We start from the raw sequence: 27241 nt of genomic DNA on the forward strand, positions 1-27241 counted from the left end.
TGGTAGAGCTGGAAATGAAGAAACTGCTTTCGCATCGATGGATTTGGGTGTTTTAATTCATGTGTACAAAACAAGCACACGCAAAAAATGACACTTCAGACCCACATCAGCCACATTTATTCCAATGGAGTGAGACAGTGCATATTTAATTACAGTAGTAGTGGGGTGGCATACCATGGTGGTGCACAGGAAGGTGTGTGAGTCAAAACATAAACCGTGTTGAAATGGACGGGTCAGGCAGAACATTATACAAAAAAAAAAAAAAAAAAAAAAAAAAAGATGCAATAAAACATTACTCCACTCCTTTGGTATATTTCCAGAAAACAAAACATGTATAAAATCTTGCACATGAAATCAAATGCACTGATAGCAGTGATTACTGCTATCAAAACCACTGTATAGTGACATGCAGCAGCTGTGAGATCCACCGTCTCGTGGATTTCTGCTGTGATTCTCTGTCAGATGTAGGGCTTTTCAGGTTGGAGAACCCCGTGAGGACCGATGCATATTTAACCATGAGTTGCAGGAGAGAACCTGGACGGTCTGAACTTCATCTCAGTGAAGGGAATGGAGGCGTCTTTTCCTTTCCAGTCTATCCAGACAATTCCCTGTATCACAACAGACACAGAAAGTGAATTTTATTTGGTCAGTGCATCATATCATACAAGCTGAAATGTGTTTAAAGTTCATTAGTGAGAATTGTACCTGATTATTACTGTTGATGCCATAAAGACCATTGAGGTTGGTCTTGTAGCAGTTCTTGTACCACCAGCCTCCCATGTAGGCCCGGGCACAGTGGATCCCCAGAGGGTCAGGGTCCTTGTCCTTGGCTGAGAATGGACGGCCATTGTGGTACCTCATAGAGTCACCTGACAGAGAAATACATTGAGGTATGAGTCGCCATGTTTCGCTATATAATACAGTCAGTGTGTGATGTGTTCATTTTTAAGTGGGATGGTTTGTGTTAGACTCAAGGGGTGTATGTTAGCAGCATCTGTGCTGCTGAACATATACGATCACTGAAATGTTACAGGAGTATTACAGGATTACTGTGATCCTCTCGCTCCTCCTAACTCTTTTTTTTTTTTAGTAATTTCCTGTTTTATTTTGTAGTTATATCCCCATATATCTTATTGTGACATTCCCCTTCCTGTATTTGTCTCTTTCCTTTCCAGCCCTTCTTCTTCCAGCCCTGTACACCCGAGTTTCATCCTGGTTTTTAGTTTTAGACTTTGGGCTTTTAAATTTTCAGCAGCCTGTTTTGTCAGGGTTGTTGCCGGCCCTTTCACTTGCCCTTTGATTTGACTTTTGGCTTTTTTGTTTCTTAACCTGACTATTGTTGTGTCTGCATCTGCAACTTATATTGCAAGACGTTACACTCATCACTTTGATTATGAAGGTGACACTTCTCTATACAGTATACAGGCTACAGCAGTACAGAATTTAGTATCTTAAGTGTATAATTTTGAGGGGGTGCCCAATGTGGGGCCCATGACCCAAATCTGACCCCCCAGATATTTCAAGTTAAAAAAAAGGATACATTTCTTGAAAACTGTTATTTTGTAATGCGCATGTTCAGGAAAATTCATCCTTTATACAGTTTTACCTGCAGTTCCAGTGTAACCAGACACTGTGAGAGTGTAGTGACTCTCCGCTGCGTCAATGGAGAAGTTGGCGTAGTGGGCGTAAGCAGTTTCATTTCCAGCTTGCATATCCACTCTCAGACTCACAGGGCCAACGCTGGTCAGGTTGTGGAGAAGCTCATTTCCTGTGGCAGAAAGGAAGCGTGAGTGGTTTAGGCTGATTCGTTCAAGAAAACATTCTGTTGCACGTGTGATGAAGAAGAAGTTGCTTCAACCGTACCGAGCCAGAACTCCTCGCTGAGGTTTCCAAAGCCAACGCTGTATTCACTCCATGTTCTGTGGAAATCCGTCTTTCCGTTCATCCTCCTCTGGAACACCTAAAAACACACATCAGATTATTATTTATAATCTAACTACCATTTCTTCAGTCCAAAGTTTGGTTGAGAATACAGCAGTTTTTTTTGTCTCACTGTCCAGCCGCCGCCATCGGTCTCCATGTCACAGTAGACTCTGACTGCTCGTCCCTCTTTCCCTTGCGGGTAGATGTCCACCTCTCCTGACTGCAGAGCTCCATTCAGCAGCTCCTGAGAGCACTCAGTAGGGAAGGGGAAGCGCAGTTTGCCTGAGGAATGAAAAAAACTAATTACTTAATTGCGTCAAAGCATTGCCAGAGGAGATAAATCCGCAGGGATTGCATCATTTATTCAATACCTGTGATGAATTCCGTGGTGATAACAGATGTGTAGCGTCCATCTCTCTCGCCTTGTACCAGAACAATGTAACGTGACATTGGGAACAGGTCCGTCAGCTTATACTCTGAGACGGAGCCATCCAGGATCACCTCCTAATGTGAGAACAGCAATGCACGGAAAGTTGATCTCTGATGCAGATGCGCTCTTTCTTGATACTGCGTGTGCTGATAGTGAGAGAATATCATCACCTTCGTCTCCTCTCCTGCCACCTGGTAGATCAGTCTGTAGCTGTGATAAACAACAGTTGAAGATCTCCATGCTATCACTGCAGAGCGAGCACCCACCTCGTCGGCTTTAACGACTAGGGGAAACAGAAATTCACAAGCATTTAGTTCACACCACCCTGTAGACTCGGGCACACAAACAAACCTGATCTCCCTTTGATTCGACTCGCTACTCACCATTAGCTGTGGTAAATGTAGTTGAGATGGCCATACTCTGGAGACTGTCCTTCTGACTCAGCACTTTAACAGTGTACAAGGTGCCTCTCTGCAGGCCTCTCAGCTGGTGCTCCACTGAGTTCCCAGACAGCATCACTGTCACTGTCACATTAGGAGCTGTGGAGGAGAGTAAACAACCGTTAGCTCAGTTATTAGCGCTTTGTCATTAACCGCTGGGTAACGTCACTACACTTACTCTTTGAGGACTCATAGCTGATGATGAAGCGGTCAACTTTCCCCAGACTGGGAGTCCATTGCAGCACAGCTCTGGTATCTGTCACATTGACAACTTGCAGGTGTGTTGGAGGGGCGGGCACTGCAGTCAAGACACAAAACATAGTGTGTCTGTTGCTGTTTTCACATGTAAAGACTAAAAAAAGTTGCTGTACACAAAAATGATTTCTCTGACTGTGTACCTGTGGTGATAAGGGATGTGAGGGCGTCGCTCTGGGCCCTGCCCTGTGTAGCAGTCACACTGATGATGTAGGAGGATCCAGCTGACAACTTGGACAGAACCACATGAGATTGCTGCCAGTCCACAGTCACAAAGCGGTTCTCCCCTAGAAGGATGACACATCACAAATATCAAACTGGAGCTAGGAAAGAAATAAAATGTTTCTTCTTTTAATGAAGAAAAAATAGATACATTTCTGTGTCTGAAAGCCCCCCCCCAAAAAAAGCCCAGTCTGCTCTGATTGGCTAGCTCTCCCAGGCCTGAGCAGGCACTGCCAACCATTTTTTTTCTACATCAGCTCGGCAACTTTAAAGCCTGGCTGCTTGTTTAAAGGCACAGTTTCTGAATACAGGCTGTGTGGACTTCATCAACGGTTGAGTGTTTTGATACTTAGCAGAGGTCATGAAGCATCTATCCTTGCTTTATAATGAGCAAAGACATTGTATCTCACTTTTATAATATGGGACCTTAAGGCAAGAAAACTGTCACCTGCCCTGACCTGTAACAATGTTGGTGTACGTGACCCTGAAGCCAGAGAATGTTGTCTTTGGTTTGGACCAGGAAACGGTGAGAGAAGACTCTGTTACATTGCTGAAAACCATCTCCGTGGCTGGCTCAGGACCTGGTGAGACAAAACAAGGGTGTTTTTTTATTCAGAAACACAAACTGTTCTGATCATTTCCATGGTAGAAGTGGAGATATTATGCAGAAATTGCGAATCTATCACAGATTTGATTACCTGTAACTGCCGTCACTCTGTGGATCTTCGATCTTCTGTCAGCTGCAGAGCCATATACATGCAGGAGGTAGCCAGTGTTTGCCCGAAGGTTACTGAACTCCACAGAACGTACACTTCCAGGGACCACCATGGAGATCCTCTTGGTTTCAGCTTTGCTTTTAGATCCAGCTTTGCCAGCAGCAGCAGATGTGTTGGTGCTCTCACTCTGTACCTGGACTTCAGTTACGTTCTTTGCTGTGGAGGTCTTGTCTCCTTCTAGAGCTTCCTCTTCAAACTCCTCGTGGTCGTCATCATCACCCTCTGCCTTTGGCTCTCTTCTGATCACGGTGAAGTTCTTGAACATCCCTTGTGGTGATGACCATGTGACAGTGAAGCTGTAGGAGGAGATGTTTACAACCTTTACAGAACCTAACCCTGATCCTCCCGTCTTCTTTGCACTCATAGAGCCATGGGTGGTTGTTTTGTCCTGCAGAACTCGAGCCTCACCTGAAGTTCCTGCAAAAGTTGTGTTCACTAAATACTGACTCTTCTGTGTAACTTTCTCTCTTCCAGTGTTGCCAGCTTCAGTGATTCTGTTGTCAACAGATTGCACGGTTGTAGTCTCTGCTTTGACCTTCTTGACTCTCTTGTGTCCAGATGATTGAGTACCATTCTTCTCAGCCAGGGTGGACTGCTCCAAGCTCTCCTTCCCTGCTCTGGTTTTGTTTGTTCCCATGACCTTGGTCAGAACGGTCACAATCTTAGCCGTGCCGTTCTTTACGTTACTCTGTGTTACATTGGTGTGAGGTTGGTCTTTAAGGTGGTCAGATTTAGGATATGTTTTACCGGCAGTTCCCTCCTTCACCAGCTTGAGGTCGGTTTTTTGGACAACCTTTTTAGAGGTCAGTACCATTGTTTTTCCGTTGCGTGCCTCTTCCTGCTTTCTTCCATCGTGTTTCAACAGAACCTGAGCAACAGTTGGGCGACTGGCCTTTGTGGCACTTGAAGAGTCTTTAGTAGTTGTTTTTTTAACAGAAGATTCTTGTTTTGATTGAGTTTTAGCAAGACCGGCTTTAGCATTGGTGACCACTTTGGATTTAATGTCTGCCTCTTTGGCTTCAGACCCCTTTGTTTGCTCCTTCTTCTGGAAGAGTGTGTGCTCTGCTTTGGTGGTTTTCTCCTGCATGATTTCCTTGTCTTTGTTCACCTGCAGTGTCACTGTTTCAACTGTTAACTTGACCTTTCCTTTGGCAGCTTCTGAAATGGCAGAGCAGAGGTTACAACTAGTCAAAGTCTGAGTAAAAACTTTCTTTTTGACAATTTTAGATGTGTCTGTAATGCACTGGTGGACTAATGGGATTTGATCACCCCTACTGACCCCCAAGATTGCCCTTCCAGGTGACAAAAGTGCCCTGTCTTCACTATGAAGATATCACAGCTTTCTGCACACTGGTGCCCAACCCGCATACATGTAGTGCCCATTTCTTCTTATTGCCCCTACACCTCAAACATCCCAAGTCCACCACTGCTCTAAAGCTACCACATCCATACAACAGTGTAGACTCTCACTTACTTTTATGACACTCAGCTCCTTGTGCACACTTACTGCAGTCTGGACCCATGAATCCCTGTTGGCACACACATTTCCCCTTCTGACATTCCCCGTTGCCACTACATTCATTTGGACAGCTTGCAGAACATGGACCTGGGCAACAACAAAAATAACCAACGTGATTAAATCCACATTTGTAATGACTGGTGTCAAATGGGATGATCTGGTGGGCACGACAGAATCCTACATTTGTCCTTTAAGGAGGTCATCTCTCTCTCCAGTCGGGCCACGCGTTCTTTCAGCGCCGTCATCTCAGACTCACATCCCCCCGCGCAGCCACCGGGCAACAAGCTGATCTTGTGCGTCATCACCAGAGGAGCGCCAGGCTTCAGCTTCAGCTCCTGCTCCTTAGTGTTGCTCGAGTCGCAGCCGTCGCTGATGACCACCTTGAGTGGTTGCGTTGGGGCGGGCTTATCTTTGCTAATGGTGGTCTGGTTGCCTTTGGAGTTCTTCAAATCAGCGGTGGAGGGAGATTTAGATACAACAGTCTGATTGACAGAGGCTGTGGGCTTGTTTTTGGTGGTTTTAGTGCCACTGACAGGGGCAGACTTTAAGGATGTTGTCTGAACATTTTGAACTGCAGGCTTGTCTTTGGGTCTGGTTGAAGGAGATTTAATTGAGACTGTCTGATTGGCTGCAGGTTGGAGTTTGTCTTTGGTGGTTTTGGCACCACTTGCTGAAGCAGACTTTGTGGATGCTGACTGAGTTCCTGTGAGGGCAGGCTTGTCTTTGGTCAAAGGGGATCTAGCTAAAACAGTTTGATCAGATGAGGCTGTGTGCTTGTCTTTGTTGGTGATGGTGCCACTGGCGGCTGCAGCATTGGTTTGAATTACTGCTGGGGCGGGCTTGTTTTTGGCTGTTGCTGGAGTGGATAAAACCGTCTGATTGACTGTGTTTGGCTTTAGGGTTGGGCGAGCGGTCTGTTTGGCGAGAGCAACAGTGGTTTTTGGTTTTGACGGGGTGAAAACGGCATTGGGTTTGGTCATGTCGCTTCCTGGCGAGTCTCTCCTCTCATTGGTCGGGGATTGAAAGGAGGGAAATGGGGTGAGAAGGAGGAGAAGTCCTAGAGTAAACAGCATTTTGAGCCAGGAGCAGTAGCCAGCGATGGTAATGCCTTTGGTGGATCTGTATGTATGTTACTGTAAGAATTATGAACTCCTTCCTCTGTATTTCTTCTGACCACTTGCAAAGAGGATTGTGCCAGGTCTCTCCTAGAAGTGAAAAAAATGAAAGAGCTGAGTTATGACTGAGTTTAGTGCATGAAATCTTATGCCAATTCATTTAAGAACCGTTTTTTATTCTCTTTGCTGGGCATACACGCTCTTTTCCAGCCAGCTTCAAATTCACAGAGTTCCCATTCAGTCATTGATGCTCCCTTGTAAAACACACTGGCTAAAAAGAGGTTTCTCTTGAAGCAAATTCAGGTTTCGTGCCTTGCTCAAAAGTGACCTGACATAAACAGCTAAAGCAAGGGACCACATTACTCAGTTTTTTCTTAATTTGGGTGACCATTCACTTGTAGCATTTGTTCATTTTTGAAGCTACACATTCTCCAACAGTATATGCTGTGATCTGATATTTGAGAAGATTCAGTGAGGGAATCATTCCCAATGGATGGAAGCATGAGAGCATATCAAAACATTTTTAAGGTGCTCCCTAGGTTTTTGCATGTTACAACAGATGCCTGTATCTTTTATGTGGCGATGTTTTGTGAACTTTCTTCAACCAATTTTTCCAGGAAGAAAAAAAAAATGGAAACAGATTAAACATCATGTGTAGAAACAATATCCCTCACCTGAGAGCTGAACAAAAAGTTCATGGAAAATGACATTATAAAACTTTATTTTTAATGAGCATAGTGGTACAAAAAAAATTATATGTTGAAGAATGGCAGCAGTGTTCCAATCAGCCATAATAGTTTATTCAACGGCTTGCCAACCCAGGTCTAATCTAAATTAGTTGATTTTGAACAGGAAGGAAGAAAGTGACCTGAGCGGGAAGAGAGTCTACTGCAGAGACCAGAGGTAACAGAGCGTCACTGTATAGAACTGTGGGACACTGTACGTCTTTCACTATACAGAAGGTTACATAATCCTCCGGCACCCACAGCTCATAAAACCGCTAAAAGAAATACGTCCAGCCTTGGCTTTAAATCTGTAGAAAATCAAATAAACCATGGCGCATGTAAACACATTAAGATGCCTTGCTACACAGCAAGCCAATTTCCCAGTGTTACTGTGGGGTGCATAGATTGACTAATTGGCTGCAGAATTGATTCGATCAACACGTTTTACTTCTTTTGCGGCAAAATAAAGTTTGTGGAAATACGAACTGCCATGCTTGGATAGGAGGAAACTTAATTAAAGCTTAGACAAGGTATGTTATAAAATGTATAACCAGGCTACAATATGTGTACAAACAAAAAAAAAATACATATAATGTTCACCTCTTGTTGCAGAGAGCAGTGTCACTGTCTAAGCTCTCATTAGCAATAAAAATACATACATTATACAGCAATATGACCCTTTTCTCATAAATGTATTTATCCAAACTCCTGTGAATATGTTCAGCTTTGCACCATGAAGGCATTATGATGTGAAAGTATATGAACAGACATCTAAGTGGAGTGTATTCATCCAGATGACTGCAGTTACCACTTTGATAGTTACATTATGAAAATTAACTTACCTGAAAAATGATCGAGTTGTTGGCTTTATCTCTGTCTTTGTGTCGCTCCCTCCATCTGAAAAGCTCACACGGACTTGCTGGATGTTATCTGGGTGGGAAGAGGTGAGAGAAAGGACCACCACTAGAAAGGAGGAGAGTGATAAAGTCTGCTCCTACTTAAGGACCCCCCCGCCCCCCACTTTTTCTCCACGCCTAGTGGTCCCACTCAACCACGATGGAAAATATTTGTATTGGACTTACAGAAAGAGTGGCATTTTTACACAGATTTGTGTATCGTACATGATCTATAAATATGACTGCTGTCTTATATTTTGTTTTCTTCCTTTTTGTTTTAGTTTTGTTTTGTGATGTTTCTATAGTCAGTGATTTTTGGTTTGAATATGAAAGATGTATTGACTTTTTGTGTGCAATCTAATAGCTAACGTGATGTGAAATAGCAGTTTAAAGCAGGATGTGCATCTGACATTTTTTTTGTGTTCTTCGTGTACTGTAACACAAAATTAGGCTGCATGATTCAGCTTTGCATGACTGACGGCAGTAATTTCAGTGTCTGCTGTATGTAACTGGACTTATACCAGACTTTGCTAACACCTAGACACAGCTCTGATTGAATAAAAGCCCCCCGGTCTGAGAATCATGATTCAGCTGGAATACATAGCATAACACTGCAGGTATTCAGTGCTGACTCTGGGGGACAGGAACCTCTCGCCATATGAATTGGCTGTTTGTTGGAAGTAATGAGATGTAACTACGTGGGAGTTATGTAAGTGACCAAATATCCACCAGATTTAAGGAATGCTCTGTGAAGGCTCTGAATCTCTGACCAAATGACCACCCACCATCCCACCTTTTGTAAACCACATGAAGACAAGTATATCAAGAGCTGAGAGCAAACAGGGCGTAAGTGACATTTTCCTAATTTTACATGAGAGCAAAAGCAAAATTTTGCATATCATTGGAGCTTTGTTTATACAAAGATAATGTAAGCTACATGGACATTAGTTAAGAGTGGGTTATTTTATGAAAACGTTTTCTGGATTTGTATGAGCAAGTGTGAGCCGTTCCTGGGAACTGCAGCAAGCTGTGATTTCAGTACAGCTGCAACAGTTAGTCAGTTATTCGATTGGTTGTTCAGAGGAAAATCAATGACCAACTATTTCAATAATAGAGATGTCCAACATTCGCTGGTCCCAGCTTATGAAATGCCAGGATTTGCTGCTTTTCCTTTCCTTTCCCATTTATGATGGTAAATGAAGAGTCTTTTGGGTTTTGGACTGTTGGTTGGACAAACAAAGCAATTTGCAGATGTCAAAATTCTTTTGTTTTTTCACATAGACATTACAGGATTAAGTGAGTAATCCTGAAAGTATATGGCAGATGATCGATGATGAAATGTGATGACCCTGCATACTGAGACAGATTTACTGCAGAAGCTACAAGGATTTGATGGTCACTCAGCCTGATTTGTAGGTGTGTATTTATTCATATCAAACATGTCTAATACAATAACAATAAACTTTTGCTATTAAATAATGCCATTACTGAAGCACTTAAAACCATTTTGCATGACAGTTGTGAAACTCTGACCAATGCTGAAGAAACAGCTCTCTCATATTCGGTTACATACATTGATTCTATATATGTTACCGTATGTGTATGTAAGAGCCCACACAGTAAAAACATACATATACCTGAAGATATTTTAGTTGCAAATGCATTTAGCTAACATGTTTTTCTTGGCAAGTACAACATGTTCTGATACTGAAAGACTGCCAGTATACAGTTCATAACAGATGTGTTGCAATGTATTACATGAAAACTAAGTAAATATTTTAGTTTTAATTCCAGGTCTGTACACCTCTCATTATGTCTGATTTACGCCTGGGTCTATGTCAAAGCTGGGTCAGAGGTAGATTAATCAGTTTGTGGACATAACAAGAGGACAAAGATGGCAGAGAGAGACGAGACACACTGGAGGCATAAATTGATGTACATCTCTCAACACCAAGGTCTTGATCTCAAGACCAGTCTTGACCAACTTTTGATCATTTTATCAAGACATTACTCATGTTACACATACATACGTATACAGCAATAAAACAGGTGAATGAAGAGGAATGTGGATCTTTCAGAATGACTTTAGGAGTGCCAACAGTTTGCATGTTCCACAATTTATTTTGAGTATGTCCTTGACTCGACTTTGGCCTGGTCTTGGTCTCTACTTGGTTTCAACCCCTCCACGCCTTGGTCCTGTTTCAGTCTTGATACCATCTGGTCTTGGTTGTGACTTGGCCTCGTTTTAGGTGGTCTTGGCGATAACAAGTTGACATTATAACTTGTCATAGAGGTAAAAGCACAAGTGTTGCTACCAATGACGGCAATGGCAAAATGGTGCCCTTGTTGTGTTCCTGTAAGCTATGATGACAATGAGCCAGCAAATATAATACATTCTTGGAATCAATCTCATTATTGCTGTGGAATGTTTTTCTCCTCTAGTTCCATTCTGATATAACGCTGTGCCCTGATCATAGCACTCTTATCTGACCTTGACTCATTTTGATACAGGCTGTTTCCATTGTCTGCTCATCCCCTTTGTTTTGTAACCAACATTTTATAGCTACCTCCTTGTTTCCATCCGTTCCCTCTTATCAAGCTTTGTGTAAGTTTTTGTTCCTGATTGTACCCATTTATGTGCACCATTACCCTTGGGACCATTGCTGAACTAAACTCTGTTTTGTGCCAATTTGTTCCCTGAGCACTGATTGCTTTCAGAAACCTAACTCCATGAAGCGAATCGATCGTGTTATTTTCCTACTGTGAAATGTCAAAGTGTCTTCTGTAAGAATGGCCTATCCTTCCAACAGACTGAGGCATCTTTATATTGACATGAAAAACAAAGAGTAATTGTCACTGAAGCATGGACTCCCGGGTGGGTGGTCCCACTCCATCGGTGCCTCCATCTGCTGGCGGCCTCCAAGAACAGCTCCGCCTTCATTACACTCCCTTCTGCACCTTAGACCACCCTCAAACCGCTGACCTTGTGTTGGCCTTTGGGAAAATGGCTTGAGAGACACACCTTCAGCAACTACGGCTACTGCACACCTAACAAAATACACCTGGTCACACATTTCACAATTCCCCAGCCGCTTTCACAGTTGATGCTGAGGAGGTAAGCGTGTACATGTGGAATATTTACAGTAAATCTCTTGTGGCAATCCGCAGATCTGTAAGAAAAAATAGATATATCATTCACTCGCCACCGTCAATCAGTCTTTGTGGAGAGAATATTTGCATTTTATTGTGTTGCACAGCCTGAGTTATAACTTATTCTCATACTGTGGCTCCTAATTGATTGAAATCATAAGCAGAAGTTGACACTGCTTGGTCATGACGAGCCATTGATTACCTCGAGATGGCTTCAGTAAAAAGAGGACCACTTTTTCAAATATGCTGTTGCTGTTGGCTGCTGACGGTGCACTCAAGTAATCCCAAGATGAAAATGTGATGCTGAAGTCTGCGTATTTATTTACTTTTTATTGATTCAGATTTAATGAAATGTCTAATGGCAGAGGCTGAAACAGAGCAGGCATTGATCCTGCTGTGATTGAAGTGATGGTCAGTACTCCCATGTTGCTTATATTGGACCTGGCCTCAGAGATTAGAATAATATAAGCACATAAGCCCTTGCTTGTTCCTTGCCTCTCCACCCATGCCCCCGCTGCCTCCTACTCCTGCTGCACTGCTCCCTCCCACTGCCCCTCGTTTTCTCCCATTAACTCTCTCTGCATCACTTACAACCCAACACATTCTTGAATCCTATAATTACACTGAGGATCTTCTGCAGCATGGTTGCAAGTTGAGCACATTTGAGAAGAGGACTATTAGCTCTCTTTTGCCAATAAAGAGCTAGTATATTTTATGAGGCAATGATTGACCCAAATCCTGTCACTGTGTAACTCCACCAAGGGCAAGTGAGCCAGTCTCATGTGCAGACTTTATGTGTACGCACTGTGCGAACCCTCACCTTGCAGATGTTAAGTAAGGAGGGGGGTAACTTTGAGGGGGGTTGAGTACAGAGACCCCTCTCAAATCCTTGACTGCCAGTAAAAGAGAAAAAAAAAACAGACAAAAAATAAATATATTCAACAGGAAAGCTAAATCAGACCAGTACACCACCAAGTGAATCACACTATTTGGACAAACATGAAAGTACAAATGTTTATTTGTTGATGCACTCACACTTGCTCTGTTGCTGTGATGAGTTTCGTCTTAAACTAGAATGACACTCAGTAGAGAACACAAAATCAAAAAATCAAAAATCACAAAATCAAATAAAATATATTCAAATCTGTTAGATCTGGATTTTTATTTGGATCTGCATCAACTTGCAATCAACCATCAACCAACCAACCAACTCTAAACTTACTAACCAATTATCAACCAACCAACCAATCATCAACCAAATGACAAGCCAACCAACCAACTAAACAACAAACTAACCATCAAACAACCACCTACATATCAATCAACCAACCAACCAAGCAATAAACCAACCATCAACCAACCAGCCAAGCCAACCAACCAACCAATTGTCAGCCAACCAACCATCAAAAAAACACCTAAATATCAATCAACCAACCAAACGTCCACCAACCAGCCAACCAATCAAATATCATTCCACCAACCAACCAACCAATGTTCACAGGTGGAAACATAACCTTCTTGGCGGAGGTATTACAGTAATTATATCAATGTATGTATGCATGTAGTCAGTGCACTAAACAAGTATATACACATACCAACACCATTTTTGTCAATACAGTTGTTTTTTTATTTGTTTGTTTGTCATTTTTTACACTGAGAGCTAAGGTGATTTTGAGCTATACACTGTTATTAATAAGCACATTGTAAGTGGTAACATTTCAGATGATACCGTGGTGGATTCAGTCCCCGACTTTCTGTCCAACAAATAATAATGTCTCTTATGTTATACTTTCATGACACTGCTTATAAACAGCAAAAACAAAAAAAATTGGTTTCAACACTGTTAGATGACTGTGCCTCTCAAACTACAATAACTGAGCTTCACTAAAAATGAAGATGGAAAAGTTGATGAAACAGATTTGTTCGTCAGTCTGTTTCACTGTTTGCAGCCATCAACCTTGTACTCATCTGTAAACTTTGTAAACTTTGCACAGGCATTTCTATATGTAGATCTCTGACATTGTTCTTCCGAAGGCTTTCTTTCAACCCAAGTGTTTGAATCCAACAGATACTGCATCCTAAAGAGGGAGAGTGAACAGAAAAATGTCAATGTCCCAAAATGTCATTTTAATACTGTTATTGCTTTGCACTTGCTTAGGCAATTAATAAGTCTTTTTTTTAATTTGGCATTATTATACATTATGTTTAAGCATAATAATGTTTCAAAACTGTATCTCTATTCTTCTCTGCAGCTAAATACTGACAAAACCATCTCAACGTCAAAGGAAAGTTGTTGCTCTATAGCCTCCTCTGTTATTTGCTTCAATTAGTATTACTGACTACACTTACATTCCATTTGAATCAGTTGTAGAGCCATCTTTGCCCATGACAAGGTACTGTATTCCCAAGTCCAAGTGTCCTTTACAATGACGCCTCTTGGCGAACACTCGAACAGAATTCTCACTCACAAGGTTGTCTCCGTCTGGTAGAAAAGAGGATTGTCGTTAGTATATAAGAAAAGCCTTGAAAGCACAAACATTATGGTACAAAATGATTTAAAGGTCTTTGTTATAGCACCTGCTTGTGGTTACACTTAACTTACTGGATCTGAGGACGTCTTTTATATTCACTTTGTACAGCTCAAAGTTACTCTTCATAGAGACCTCGACGGGCTCAACAATGTATGCTGAAATAAAATAAGAATCATTTATCAACAATTCATCTGAAGCGTTCTACTGCATGGTTTTGGTAAACCATGAGAATATAAAAGAATAGATTCTTTGTATTTAGGTGAACATTAGAAACTTTACACCTAATGTCCTGTGTGCAGTACTGACCGTAATCAACTGTAGGAGAGAAGCAAGCATGTTGTAGGCGATGTTTCACTCTTCCACTTAATTCGAAAGTATTTTGCATTTTATGACAGGGTCCTAAAGAAAACATAAAAATAACACAATGTTATTTAATGAACACAAGCCTGATGGGTACAGCATAATTAGGCTGAATCCACATGTCCACCCTTTGACCTGAAGACTCATGGATTCATAAGATCTTAAGAACAGGATGAATTGTGGTTTTCGACATCAATCAGCACACACAGAGTTCCTGTAAAAACACACCCAAATATGTCTGCAGGTGCATGAAGTTTGGACATTTTGATTCAGCCTTGTTTCAGGTGGGTTATCAGTTTAGGTCTTAAGAGTAATGGCCTACTTTCTGCACATTGGCACACATCCCCTGAACACAGTTTGGAGATCATCTTGCTTCTTTGTGGGGCGGAGTAGAACACAGTGCACTTAACGTCTACCGAGAAAGCACAAATAATTCATAAATTCTGGGTAAATTAAACAAATGTCCACTCTTTCTGGGCAAAAAATGCAAAAAATATCTAATAAAAAGTTTACTTGGTTCATAATAATCATAGAACACAGCTGGAGCAGGCTGTAGGAGGCCTATTGGTACGGTCTGTTTGGCATCAAAAGTAACACATTCCTCTGCGTCAAAGAGCTAGAAAGAGAGAAGAAATCTTTTAGTATTGACATGGACATGTGAAATCATGTAATTTTGGTGTATGTAAATACATGTCCACCTGACCTCATTGAAGTACAACACCACTCTTCCATAGGACTCCTCATAATGAGAAATATATCGTTCAGGCTCCGCTTTTAGCTACAAAGAGACAAGAATTGATATTTTTGATACTTTAGCAGAAGAAAAGACAGTTCTTAAGAAAATGTTTTTTATTCTTAAGGGATAATGTTATGATATAGATCTATGTTATCATCCTTGCATGGTGATGACTCTAATATTACAACACCCACGAGCTTCTGCCATTGGTGCTAAAGAGAACAGGAAATCAGAACAATAATGAAATCAAATATTTCATTGTGGTAGCTAGGAGAAACACATGTGGCCATTTCTCAAACTTTCATCTTTAAAGGAAAATTTGGAAGTTTTGGGATGCCTTTGTTCACTTTTTTTTTTTTTTTTGCCAAGAGTTGAATGTATACAGTATAGCCTGAATAGGAAGGCTAACTTAGCTTTGAATAAACACAGGAAACAGGAAGAATCAGCTAGCCTGGCTCCATCAACAGGTAACTAAATCTTCTATACGTCTATGATCACCTCCAATGGTGAAGATTAAAGATAATGTGTCATTATATTATTATAATATTATCAGTAATAATAATGTCTTGTTTAAACTGAACAAAAAAGGAACTATAAAAACAATAGACTGCCTTTTTCCAGGGGGTTATGTGTTGGACACTTTCTCGGTCAGGACCAGTAACTTCCTGGAGTCTCTGTTGTCTTCAGGTAATAAGTCCTAGTTCACTTTTCACTTCATGTTTCCATGTACAAAGGCTGGTACTTTGGACTCTCTAATTCTTTGCACTGATACAACTGAGAGAGTTTCATGTCCACCTGTCCAATCACCTAAGCTTGTCTATTGAGAAAAAGAAAGTGACATGACACGAGGCGCCCTCCCACTCTGTGCAGAGGATGACAATGACGAAGAGGAGGAAGAGAGAGCATCTTACCGTGTCCAGGTGCAGAGTTTCAGCCTGAAATCCACTCAAAAGTGTGATGTCAGCAATCGCCATTCCTGTGAGATTTCTGTTTAGGCTATGACTGCACACGAGAAAAGAATTAGAAACAGAGGCAGAGAAAGACACCATATCAGTGTCTCATGAGCAAATGTGATCCATATCTTATAAACTAACCTGACACAGACATTGTAGGTAACAGTCGATTCTGAATCTAAGTTGTAATCAACATCCCTCCTGTTACGGGTGCGAGCATCCAACCACTCAATCGTTGATCGAGGCACTCGTGACTCAGGTTCCTCGTTGGTACCAAAGTCATCATAGTAGTCATAATTTTCTATGACCTTAGCTAGGGAGACAGAAGTTACTGTAACTGTGTAGCTTTAACAAGCGATACATGTGTTTGTGATGTGTTATCAGTGACAAAAGCTCACCAGTGTACTTCACCTTCCCCTCCACTGTAACGCTGATAGACACTTGGTTACAATCATCCTTGGGTTCCAGTAGTTGGTAAGATTTTAAAATCTGCCAAAAAGATGATGATTTACAGTAAATTGCGACTTTCTTTCAGCCTATACAGGTACTGATCAAACTTACTTTTAGCTTGACATCGCCACTTCCAGTCAATTGCGCATGAATGTTGTTCCCTGCAAGTTTCTGGGACAAAATAAGTGAGGAAAAATAAGTAATCCAAGATTGAGATTAAATATTTATGCGTGTATTCAAGTGCAATGCTGATAATATTCAAATTGTACCTTAAGGTCAGTTTCCACTCTGTCCTTCTTTGTTTCCAGGACGAGCTTTACAATGTCTCTCTTCCCTGGGACTCTAAAGTCTGCTATTAGATTTGCTTCCGGGCTGGTGGACCTCCTAATCTCATACTCTGCAAGGGCTTCCAGTGCCAAAATGGTGTCCTGCGCATGGTAATTTAACATTAATAACACGTTTAACATTGGTGCACAGCTATGGCTAAAGACAGGGATTTGTTGAGGTCGAACCATTCTCAAATCAGCATCTCAATCACCTGTGATGATAGGTAGCCTCCAAAATAGTTTTCCTGGGTAGTTAACCAGCAGGCTGTTTTGTCTGCCCACTGGGTTTTCCCCAGTTCCACTGCAGTGAGGAGGGCATAGGCTGTGGTCTGTAGAGTGATGCCATCAGAGGTCTTCAGCTTCTGTGGGTTAGGTCTAGTTGTCCACAGATAACAGCCATTCATCCCTAAAATTAAGAAATAGACAAAAAGTACGTACTGTTTACGTCATGATATAACTTTAATATTTAATATTAAGTACTGCTTCATGTCAGTATTGGATTTTTAAGTGATTATTGCACCACTGTAAGCACTACCTAGCTTTTTTAGGCACATTTCTGTCGCATTATTTTATCCGTAATCAGTAACTCAGTTTGTGATGCTAAACTGACACTTTCATTGTATAAATGGACACAAAAAATGAAATCACCTATTTTACCAATATTGCACACACTTATTTGCCTTGACTGGACATACCTTCAGCAGCCAGTGCTTGAAGTTGTCCCCAGGTTGATGAATGATCTGTTCCCGCTGGCAGGCTAACTGAAAGGCAATAGGCTGTAATGGCAACAGCATAAGGATGCTGAAGCTCCTTAAGGTTTGACACGAGGTATGATGTTGTTAATGAAATGCTTGATTCCTGGTGAAGAAGAAAAAAAGTAGCACAATGGCAGTTATTTAACTTTTAGCACCAGATCGTCTTTGCAAATTACTGTATGCATTGATTAATCTTTAAACATTAAACATTTCATCCCCTGGGCAACACATAAGTTTGTAAAATGTGTCATGGCTATCCACTCAAAATGTTTAATATCATCTCACCGCATTACGTCTATCTTCGGTTTGCAGGAATTGAAGGGACCGGTGAAGTGCAAGAGTCACAAAAGCTGCCATGGATGCTTTTTGATCTTTGTCGTTCTGTATTAATGACAGAGAGACATTATTGTAATCAAATCACTGCTTCTGAGTGTTCAACCTTAAGCACACTGATAGTGTCCTTATATACAGTACATATAGGGATGTTTTGACATGCAGTAAAGGTTACCAGAACTCCTCTGTGTAACATTCGTTGTGTTTCTCTGTATGTCCCATCACTCTCCTGCACTGAAAGCAAGAAACGGACAGAGTGCCGGATCTCATCTTCAGGCACAATCCTCGCATTCCTGTCCTGCTGTCCAGAAACCACTGCCTGACGCTCCGCTACCATCGACAGCACTTTCACTACGAGGGCAGTCAGCCTAAAGAGAAGACAAAGATGAACTGGAGGGTGGATGGAAAAAAAATCATTTACAATTTGAGATGCTGGAAATAAGGAAAGTTGCATTAGTTTGCAATATATTGGAAGTAACTACTGAGCATCAAATATCAGCAAGGCAACACAAAACTCACCAATTACTGGGTATCACTGAAGCATATGGTGGATAAGATCCATCGCTTTTCTTGAATGTTAAAATCCTCATAGCACCTGGAATAGAAAGTACTGTAAAGTTACTGTGTTAAAAACAAAATGTCTGCAGCCTTGTTTGTGACCTGTAGAGGGCGCAACATTCTTGATAACATACAACACCGACAAGACACAATATAGTAGCCTAGGAGTCACTTTTGATTCCCAGTTAAATTTGCCCCATTTAAAACATGTTAAATTAGTCACTGCAACGTTTCTCAAGTGCTACTTCCTGTTAGGAAACACTGAATAGTGTTGCCTCTTACATCTAGAGCAAATCATCCATTCTTTGGTTTCTAGCACAGCAAATTAACTCGCCCACCATTTTGTGCGATTAGTCAGTAAACAAATATTGACAAGCATCATTTATCTATTCTTAAAAAATGTCCTTGTTGGAGCTTTATCTGTAGCTATTCCTTTGAACAATTGTTTCAAGATTTCTGATTTGCGGTTTATCAAATGTAGTGCTGCTATGATCAGAGGTTTTCTCAGGATTTAAGCGTGGCTCTTTTTTTACTCTAAATTTATGTGCTTCGTCACGGGAAAAAAGGCGGGTTCATTAGACATGCAATGAACTGCTGGATGTGTTCCTACCATGCTCAACTTTATCAAGAGCTTCATCTCTGGTACCAGCAGGCAGGTCGAACCACTGCTCACTCAGGTCGAGGTAACGGAGGGCTGAAGCTGTAGGGGCCAGTTTTGTCATTGTCTGTTCCACACATCCTGTGGGCAAAACGATCAGGCGCGCAATCTTCTCAGGAGAAAGAAGGTTCTTTGCATGTGAAGGGCCAAAGCCATCCCCTGTCAGATGAGAACACTAAAAGAGTAAGACAGCGTCATTTACCATCGTCTGTGAAACGTATGTCTGCTTCTAACAGCACATACCTTCTGCTGAAATGAAAATATTGGAGCTGGAGCCTGGGACTGTGTCATCTGGTAGAGATCCATCAATAATGAACGTACTAGTGCCCCTCCCTATCAAGACAAAGGGGAAGTAAACTTATTAAAGCAAAGTGGATTAAAAATATTCTGAAGAAAAACAATGTAATTGTTAAGCAAGAACCATTCAGAAATAACTGGCACAACTCACCATCCAATTTAAACACCTTGGTCTCCTGCATTGTCTTTTCAAGTCCTTCTGTCTACAACATGAAAAAATAGTGCCAACTTACTTTGTGTCTCTCGCCTTACACATGGAAATGTGCAAGTGAAAGAAGCAAGTTGACTTTAGTTAATATTAGCAGTACACAAGTAAGAACATTAGCTGCTATTTGAATGCGTACTCAACTAAATACGTACCCAAATAGCTAAAAAAATATTCAAATTAAAGTGTCAGGAGTTATGAGTAAGTGCCTGTATGTCACATATGGAGGATCAACAAAGGCAAGCAATTTTCTACTGCAGTTAAGATCCATATTTGTATGCATCATATATGTTGCCATATTTATTTAATCAGGTAGGTGGGCCTCTATTATCATGTTTTCTTACAGAGTTAATGCCCTTTTAACTCACCAACACATTCAAAGGCTTCTCAATTGCATCTATTCCACGTCCCTCCTCCATATCATAAAGACGTATTTTGATGGGTATTGAGCCGGTGACCATGGGGACAGCAGAGAAGGAGACAAACTGGGAAGACTGTGGCTCCACTGTGATGTTAACAAAAGATGAAGTTGTGGCTGAGCCAGGGGAGCAAAGCCCCTCCGTTTGTTCCATGTGAACCGCCACCTATAAAAATACAGGATTCCACAGAGAAAGATAACATTAAGAACTGAATTTAAATCTGCACAATATTTGGTTGTTGTTTTATGTTCAAATTAGGTCGATACCTGCAGTTGATCAGCACCATAGTTGTAGATAACAGGTGAAATGGATAGCTGCTCATATTTCCTCACTGAGTACGGCAGTGTCAGGGACACAAATACATCCTGAAATGCTCTGATCTCAGACGGCTCAACTACACAGAAACCTGAATGAAACATAAATCAAGTGAAAATGAATTGACGAGAATCTTTCATGTCAAATTCACAAGACGCACTTTGTGAAGTGGGAAGCTGCTATTACCTGTGGCTGGAGACAAAGTGATGACCTGAATCTCCCATGTGGTGATGGAATCAGGTAGAGTCAAATCATAACTAGGAGTTTTAGAATAATAAATCGTTGTAAAATGCATTCATACGCTTACACTCAAGAGCAGAAAAAAACAGAAATTCTAACAGGATCAGTAACACATGCAAAAGATACAAACAGCAATATGGGGTAGCAAAAATTTTAAAGATGTGACTAGCCACTATATTCCATAAAAGCAGTTTATAAAGTTACTGTCCATCTCTTACTTCTTTTGGCCATTTACTTCAAATTCTGTGAAGGCAAAGCTTGGGGGGAAAAACCGTCGAATGTACTGAGCAGCTGTGTCCATGAAGAACTGTTCAATGTCAGCTGTGCTTTCAGCTAAAAAAGACCAAACGAGAATTTTGAGATTAAACTTTGTGATATTGCAAAAATGACTTAATGGTATTCAAGTGAATGTGTTTATGTCCACAGGACAATTTGATCTCACTCCTTGCAAGTCCTTTCTGGGCATCCTCTTGCATCTTTTTCTTTCTCAGTCGCTCTCCTTTACGGCAGCATTCTAAAAACACATCTACACATTGACGATTTGGTTCCACCAGAGAGACTCTGCGCATTCTCTCCTCACAAGTTCGTTTCATGGGGATGAGAGAAAACCCGTGTGCACAACATTCTTGCAACTTCTCATCGGTAAAATTTGATTCTGAAAGTAGCATTAAAAAGAAACAGAAACCGTATGTTAAGACACAAGCAATTTACATTATCTCAGAGTTGTGATGTCTGAATGTTGTCTTACTTAAAGTCATCATTTCCTGTTGAAGGTCTATAGAGCGTCTCTGTCGTGTAGATTGGGAGTCACAGTCAAGACCTGGAAAAGAAGTCAAACTGTATTTAAGCTTGGGTTGAAGATGTGGAGAGCTTGGATTATTGCCGGTATTGTGAAAAGGGTATTTCAGCATTGGCTAGTCGTTGCAGCTAATTTCTCATCTCTGCCATGTTCTCCTGGGCTAATTTAACTGTATCTTCAAATGTAATCTGTTCTCCAGCTCAGTCACTGGAATAAAATGTTGGCATTATACGTTTTGTCAACATTTCTACAATATGTATCATATTACATACATTGACATACATTTTTTTAATGTTTATGGCACTTTTTCCAGCGATTTTTGTGGCAAAACAAAAGTTGGTGACAAATAGGTGACATGGCTGCCAAGCGACAGAATACTGGTTGAGATCACTTTGAGACCACCTTTCAGTGCCCGTTTAAAACAACACCAGGTCATTTTGGCGACCTTCTGAAAATTTTGCACCTGTGTTCGTGGCAACAAAACACAAAGTTTAATATATCTGTGGTGTGTACAATGCCAACATTTTTTCTGTTAATTGGGTTGCAATTGAGCTCGCATTAAGTCTTATCCGTCTTTATTACAACTAGAGAGATAAACATACTGTATTAAAATCTAAACTGGATGAATGATCAAGGACTTAATTGGAGTAAATAAAATGTTTTGTTCATACTCTTTTTCCAGTCTGACTTGGATTTAGTTACAAAAGACAGGCCAGCATTTGCTAATACAGATCTGGGGTCAGATCCTCCACTGTATGAGCAACCAAGGTCATATGACTGCATGGAGGAGAACACCTAAGAAAGTGGAAACATTAGATTGGATTTAATGTTTTAGCATATAGTGTTGTATTAAATAACATCAGTGTGTTGTAAAAGACAGTATGTGTCAGTATGTTACCTGTTTGCCGGTAAGTTTATTATCAGCATGGAGAGCGTAGATGGCCTTATCCACAGCCAGCAAAGCCACTTTGGCTCTCTGACCATTTAAATCAAAATGTAGCACAGACCTTTCTTTAGGTTTGGACGACCCTTTTTGTTGTACCTAAATTAAAGTTAAAATATAACCGATCATTTTAAATCTCATGGTCAAGTCAATCAGTCACTTAAAACAAAACAAAACATTTTAATATCAACACAGTAGTATACATTGATCTGATATAGTTTGTGCTGAAAATAATAAAAGGCATTTAACATAATTAGACTGACCACAGCTTTGCCACCGTAACTGAGTTACTTCAAGTCTTTACATTATTTTACAAAATGATACAATAATTGTCCTGCTTGTATAGAATAAACCTATTCAAACACAGAAACAGAGCTCTGTTTGTTTACTGTCTCCCTCTGCTAAGGCTGCCCTCTTATCTGTTCTATTTACTCACCTTGACGTTTATCTTACATTCATCCCTGACATCGACCCACACCGAGTCTGTAATGATGTTACCCCGCTGGTCATAGTAGTAGCCAATCAGACGGAAGGATGGCACCATATCAGAAGTTATCTGCAGGTTGTCTCTGACTGAGGTGCCCAGCCTGTGAGAACCCGTTTTTATTAGGGCCCCACGGCTTAAGACCTACAACACAGTCAATTAAAAACCTTGAGATATGAAAAACAGTGTTTCTTTATCAAATCAAACCAAGTTGCAATCACTTTGTTATGTCTCACCATGTAGTATATAAACCCATTTTGCTGGCCACCGATGGTGTTGTAATCTACAGATAGTAAGTCGCCCACAGAGTAGATCTTGTTGGTAAAACTCAGGTAAAGGTAGCTGTTACTTGGAGATGATGCACGCTGAAGCACTTTCCTCTCTGTACAATCACCTGCCGACACCTAATGAAGTCAGAGTGTTACTGTGAGTGTAAGTTCAACTGAAGTGGTAAATGCAGTGGTTTGTCAATGTGAATACAGACCTCAACAGTGATCGGATCATCAGTGCGAATATTAAACACAGTAAACACTGCCCCCTCCTGGTCAGTGGTGCCTTGCCAAGATCTCTCTGCAGATGATACACTAATCTCTACTAGCACACCAGCTGCCGGGGAGCCATCTGGGTGACGCACAAGCGCCTACAGTAACAAACAAAAACATTTTTAAAAAAACAAAATCATCTCCTTCATTTGCATAGCTGTGCATCCGTTTGTTTGTTTCATGCTCACCACCACATCGAGTGGATAACCAGGAAGGAAATGTGAGCGAGTTCGAGAGAGATCTATGGTGTGTTTGTGGGAGAAGATAGGAAGGTAAACTTCTGCCTCTTGCACTTCACCACCTAAAAATGAAAAGAAAAAGATGGTATTTAGATATTTAGATGGTATTAAAAATATAACTGCTTGTATTACTATTAAAATAATGGTAGCAGTAGTTGTAGTAGCAGTAATACAATTTCTGTTATTGCTATTTTAGAAATATCATAATTCTGGTAGTCTGCCACTAAAATTCAATATTAAGTTTGAACAAAATGTGTCTTTCTGGGACTCTAAAAGTGCTACAGTGTCACTAACATATTCCTATTTCATTAGGGTTACATTCAATATTCATCCAGAGTCATTGCAGTATCCTGCAGCGTAAACAGAGATTAGCTGTCTGGCTGAACATGTTGCACACGACACATGCAGGACACACAACACCAAATATTTTACACATGGCAAGCAGTATATTCCCCCATTACACTAAATTAGCTTTTAATCGTTCATCCTTTTGGGAGGTTGCTGAACAGTGGTGTGTGGTGTGACAGAGTGTTCTTTACTTAGTATGTTGGTGACAAATACTCCCAGGTAGACTTGTGATCCACTTTGCTCGAGGTCAGAGAGGGTTTGGTTCCTCTGTTCCTGGAGTTGTAGATCTAGGTCAGCTATCATAAGAGAAGCTGCTGCAGCTCCATTCTCGACCTGCAAGAAATGGTGTAAGTTGTTGACTTCAAGTCGCCTACTATAACACTGCCAGAGTGTCTGATTTCAAAGTTGACATGAGCTGCATTATAAATTTGGGATAAATGTCTGTTTCCTCACTGAACCAGTCAACTCCAGCCTCCTGATGTAAACAGGCTTCATTTCTTGACCAGGGGCCCGTTTGTCTAGCACTCCAAACTGGCAATGGTAAGCCCCTTTAACATCCTCACCATATGAATATCTAAGGGAAACAAAAAAATGTTGTAAAACTATGACTATTTAAATAGTAAGTAACGGTGATTGTTTTGGATGAGAGGACACATTAGCCTACCTTTTTTTAAATATCTGAACTAGTAAGCTTTCCTTCTTATCAAAACTGCATCAATCAACATATGCGATATTTTTATTAAATCAAAGTAGAAGGATACTTTGAAATGGGTCACTATGATACACAACTGCGCAAATCTGCAGCTCCACACTTTTAATCTATTTGTATCCTATCTTTGGCTTTTATGCCTGTTGATTATTGTTAGCATCTAGCAAGCTGTTAGCCTTAACAAAGTACACGTTCGCATCAGCTTACAGTTAAAGCATCAGTTAAACAACTGGTGGACAAATTATAGTGTTAGCTTACACCTGAGCCAAAAGATCAATGAAAAATGGGCGTGCGTTCATCAGGCATCCGGAAAGGATTTGGAAGATATGTTGGCAAACACTGACCTTTAGGCTCCAAGCTAACATTAAGCTAACTTTTTAGCCTCAACCTCGGTGGCAACATGGCTTCACAAGGTTATAATTTGTTGTTGTGTATTTCAACTTATTTTTGAGTTCTCCTAGCATATGGCCAAAGTCAATTAATGCCGTTTTAACAAAAAAAACTTGGCAGGAAAGTAAGTTTTAATGGACATTAACACTTACTTGGCTGAGATGGTGAAGTCAAACTGTCCATCACTTGATAAAATAAAGTTCTGCCTCGTTATGATGTTCACCTCAAAACTGGGTAAAACTAGAGTGTGTAATGATTAAAAAAAAAAGGTTTTTAGAGGGAAATATTATCTGATTTTTATTTATTCATTTATTTTTTAAAAGGAGTAAAATGCTTAGCTTACCAAATTTCTGAACTTTGAACTCTCGGGAACCAGCATATGTTTTATCGTCTTCATACTGAGCTGTAATCTTCCATGTGCCCAACCTTGATAAACAAAACACACACGTGTTAGTGTGTCAAAGTTGTGTGTGCTGTTAAGTTTATTGCACATCTGCTTTAACATACTTAGCGACATCAGGTATGGGGAATATGCCTTGGAGTATTCCTCCCTTTGCGGTCTTGAGGGACTTCATTATCCTGTTTCCAGCAGCATTCTGTCATGAAATGATAAAAGTATGAATCATGAAAATCAAATAACTGTAAAAATATGTCTCATATAAGTCACATTTTATTCCTGAAGAGACTGTGTCCACTTACAAACACTGATATCTGGAAAACTCCTTCTTTAGGCCGGTACATGTGGTCGAGGGTGAATATCCTGTACCTCACTGGGAGAGAGATAATCAACATGAAATGGCTTCACAAACAAACAGTGTTGTAATATCTGTAGAGTGGAGAATTACTTCACATTGTTTTAAACATGTCTTTACATTTAGTAGTGTTCTTCCTACCTTGCTGTGTGGGGTTGTAGATTGGCTGATGAGTCTGAATGAAGATATTGCCCATGCGTTTGGATACCAGAACCCTTGTTGTGTGTTTGTTGGGACTGAAGCAGTTGTTCTCTGTCACTAGGTTAAGGTAGAATTTATGTCCAGGTAAAGGTGGAGGCAATCCTGAAATCCTGTCCTTTTCTATCTGAAACGATGCAAGTTAGCAGTTTGGGTTAATGACATCTCAGTTTTGTCTCAGCTGTTGTTGTCTTTAGTATGAGTGAGGATGAGTGAGGTTCTCATACCATTAGCTCAACTGTTTGGATCTCCCCTTCTGCTGTGCACTCAACAGTTTTCTCTTCGGACACAACTGTACCCTGAATCTCATGCTTCAGGTAGAGTTTCACACGACAGGGTTTTCCCATCTGGACAAACACTTTCTCATTAACACCCACGTGAAACACTCCGGGTGCTGAGATGAAGAATCTGTGCCAAAGATGACAAATGGCACTGACTTTATGCTTCATTGCTATATTTTGCTTTTATTAACTAGTACATACAAATAGATAAACATCTGCAATGCTGCATGTTCTGTCTTATGCATTACATCATGACAAAATGACACAATCGTCATTTGACACACGTTCAACAGAGAACATGCATAAATTATTTTATGTGTGACAATAACAATTCTGAGAGGACAGAATGCATATTTCAACACTCCTGCATGAAACATGGTAAATGTCGGCATTACATTAGTTTATGATTTAGAATCATGCAGCTATTTTTGTATTTACCTATCATTGCCTGATGAACACTCTGGTTCCACAGTCAAGATCAGGAACAGCACGGAAAAGATTTGGCACCTCATTGTGTAGCTCCAATGTCTTCGCCTGCACTGACGCAGGCTTTTGATTATCTGAGGTTTTATAAGTCGTCCAGCCCCGTATTTCTCAATCCTTGGATCTCAGTGCCCTCCCTCTGTTTTCTTCCTCTAAGATAATCTTAAAAAGAGGTATCAGAGTGGTGTGCGCAAAAACTGAGAAAATCCTCATACCGTCAGATATAACATGTACTGATGTGTACAGATGTGCGGCAGACTCTTTGGTTAATTAGTGTGTACATTTCTACAAAATGAAAAGACTGAGATATAAACAGATTTATCTAAAAGGATAATCATATGGATACAGATCAGATCACATTGATCTGATATACATTTCAGACTGCAACATGTTTGATTTTTATTTTATAAAATCCATTTTATATGACTACTTGGCATGCTGCATGGAAAGTGTTTGTTAAGTTTCACAATGTGTAACCAGTCCCTC

At 40.6% G+C, this 27241-nt stretch overlaps 2 protein-coding genes across 3 annotated transcripts; both read right to left on the bottom strand.

Moving 5' to 3' along the window:
• Positions 1-51: 51 nt before the first annotated feature.
• On the bottom strand, positions 52-8386 carry tnxba (tenascin XBa). Its single transcript, XM_037072985.1, has 15 exons — positions 8248-8386; positions 5747-6770; positions 5521-5652; positions 3969-5204; positions 3729-3851; positions 3192-3335; positions 2972-3091; positions 2737-2892; positions 2524-2636; positions 2295-2427; positions 2054-2205; positions 1864-1960; positions 1607-1768; positions 706-869; positions 52-608 (listed from the first exon to the last, which is right to left on the bottom strand). Exons 2-15 carry the CDS (start codon positions 6636-6638, stop codon positions 510-512), a joined length of 3723 nt encoding a protein of 1240 aa, XP_036928880.1. The 5' UTR covers positions 6639-6770; positions 8248-8386; the 3' UTR covers positions 52-509.
• A 4668-nt stretch (positions 8387-13054) lies between these two features.
• Positions 13055-26871, bottom strand: c4b (complement 4B (Chido blood group)). Of its 2 annotated transcripts, XM_037075255.1 has the most exons (41): positions 26711-26870; positions 26219-26399; positions 25935-26118; positions 25741-25811; positions 25549-25637; positions 25385-25467; positions 25194-25281; positions 24396-24516; positions 24134-24275; positions 23544-23656; positions 23298-23453; positions 23050-23217; positions 22766-22957; positions 22285-22428; positions 22058-22181; positions 21336-21407; positions 21030-21242; positions 20806-20920; positions 20534-20604; positions 20299-20438; positions 19982-20197; positions 19560-19611; positions 19355-19444; positions 19064-19270; positions 18415-18490; positions 18071-18263; positions 17848-17943; positions 17503-17665; positions 17020-17213; positions 16751-16909; positions 16593-16652; positions 16430-16520; positions 16173-16344; positions 15990-16080; positions 15046-15120; positions 14856-14958; positions 14665-14754; positions 14289-14381; positions 14054-14137; positions 13801-13933; positions 13055-13529 (listed from the first exon to the last, which is right to left on the bottom strand). In XM_037075255.1, exons 1-41 carry the CDS (start codon positions 26782-26784, stop codon positions 13388-13390), a joined length of 5121 nt encoding a protein of 1706 aa, XP_036931150.1. In that variant the 5' UTR covers positions 26785-26870; the 3' UTR covers positions 13055-13387. The 2 variants fall into 2 exon arrangements, with proteins under 2 accessions (XP_036931150.1, XP_036931152.1); XM_037075257.1 differs by lacking the exons at positions 13055-13529; positions 13801-13933; positions 14054-14137; ... (2 more) ...; positions 14856-14958; positions 15046-15120 and adding an exon at positions 15146-15752 and having other exon boundaries at positions 15923-16080; positions 26711-26871.
• Positions 26872-27241: the final 370 nt, after the last annotated feature.

This window comes from Acanthopagrus latus, chromosome 17 (assembly GCF_904848185.1).
Source record: "Acanthopagrus latus isolate v.2019 chromosome 17, fAcaLat1.1, whole genome shotgun sequence".
Lineage (NCBI taxonomy): Eukaryota > Metazoa > Chordata > Actinopteri > Spariformes > Sparidae > Acanthopagrus > Acanthopagrus latus.

What these genes read in the sequence shown, in the direction of transcription:
- tnxba (XM_037072985.1), bottom strand. Translation starts at nt 6,638, where the DNA reads ATGCTGTTTACTCTAGGACTTCTCCTCCTTCTCACCCCATTTCCCTCC. An exon ending in AGGAGCTGAGTGTCATAAAA is followed by an intron (nt 5,205 to 5,520) that starts GTAAGTGAGAGT and finishes CTGCCATTTCAG; the next exon opens with AAGCTGCCAAAGGAAAGGTC. An exon ending in GTACACCAACATTGTTACAG is followed by an intron (nt 3,336 to 3,728) that starts GTCAGGGCAGGT and finishes TCATCCTTCTAG; the next exon opens with GGGAGAACCGCTTTGTGACT.
- c4b (XM_037075255.1), bottom strand. Translation starts at nt 26,784, where the DNA reads ATGAGGTGCCAAATCTTTTCCGTGCTGTTCCTGATCTTGACTGTGGAA. An exon ending in ATTTGTCACCAACATACTAA is followed by an intron (nt 23,657 to 24,133) that starts GTAAAGAACACT and finishes TTTCATTTTTAG; the next exon opens with GTGGTGAAGTGCAAGAGGCA. An exon ending in TGTTACACAGAGGAGTTCTG is followed by an intron (nt 17,944 to 18,070) that starts GTAACCTTTACT and finishes TCATTAATACAG; the next exon opens with AACGACAAAGATCAAAAAGC.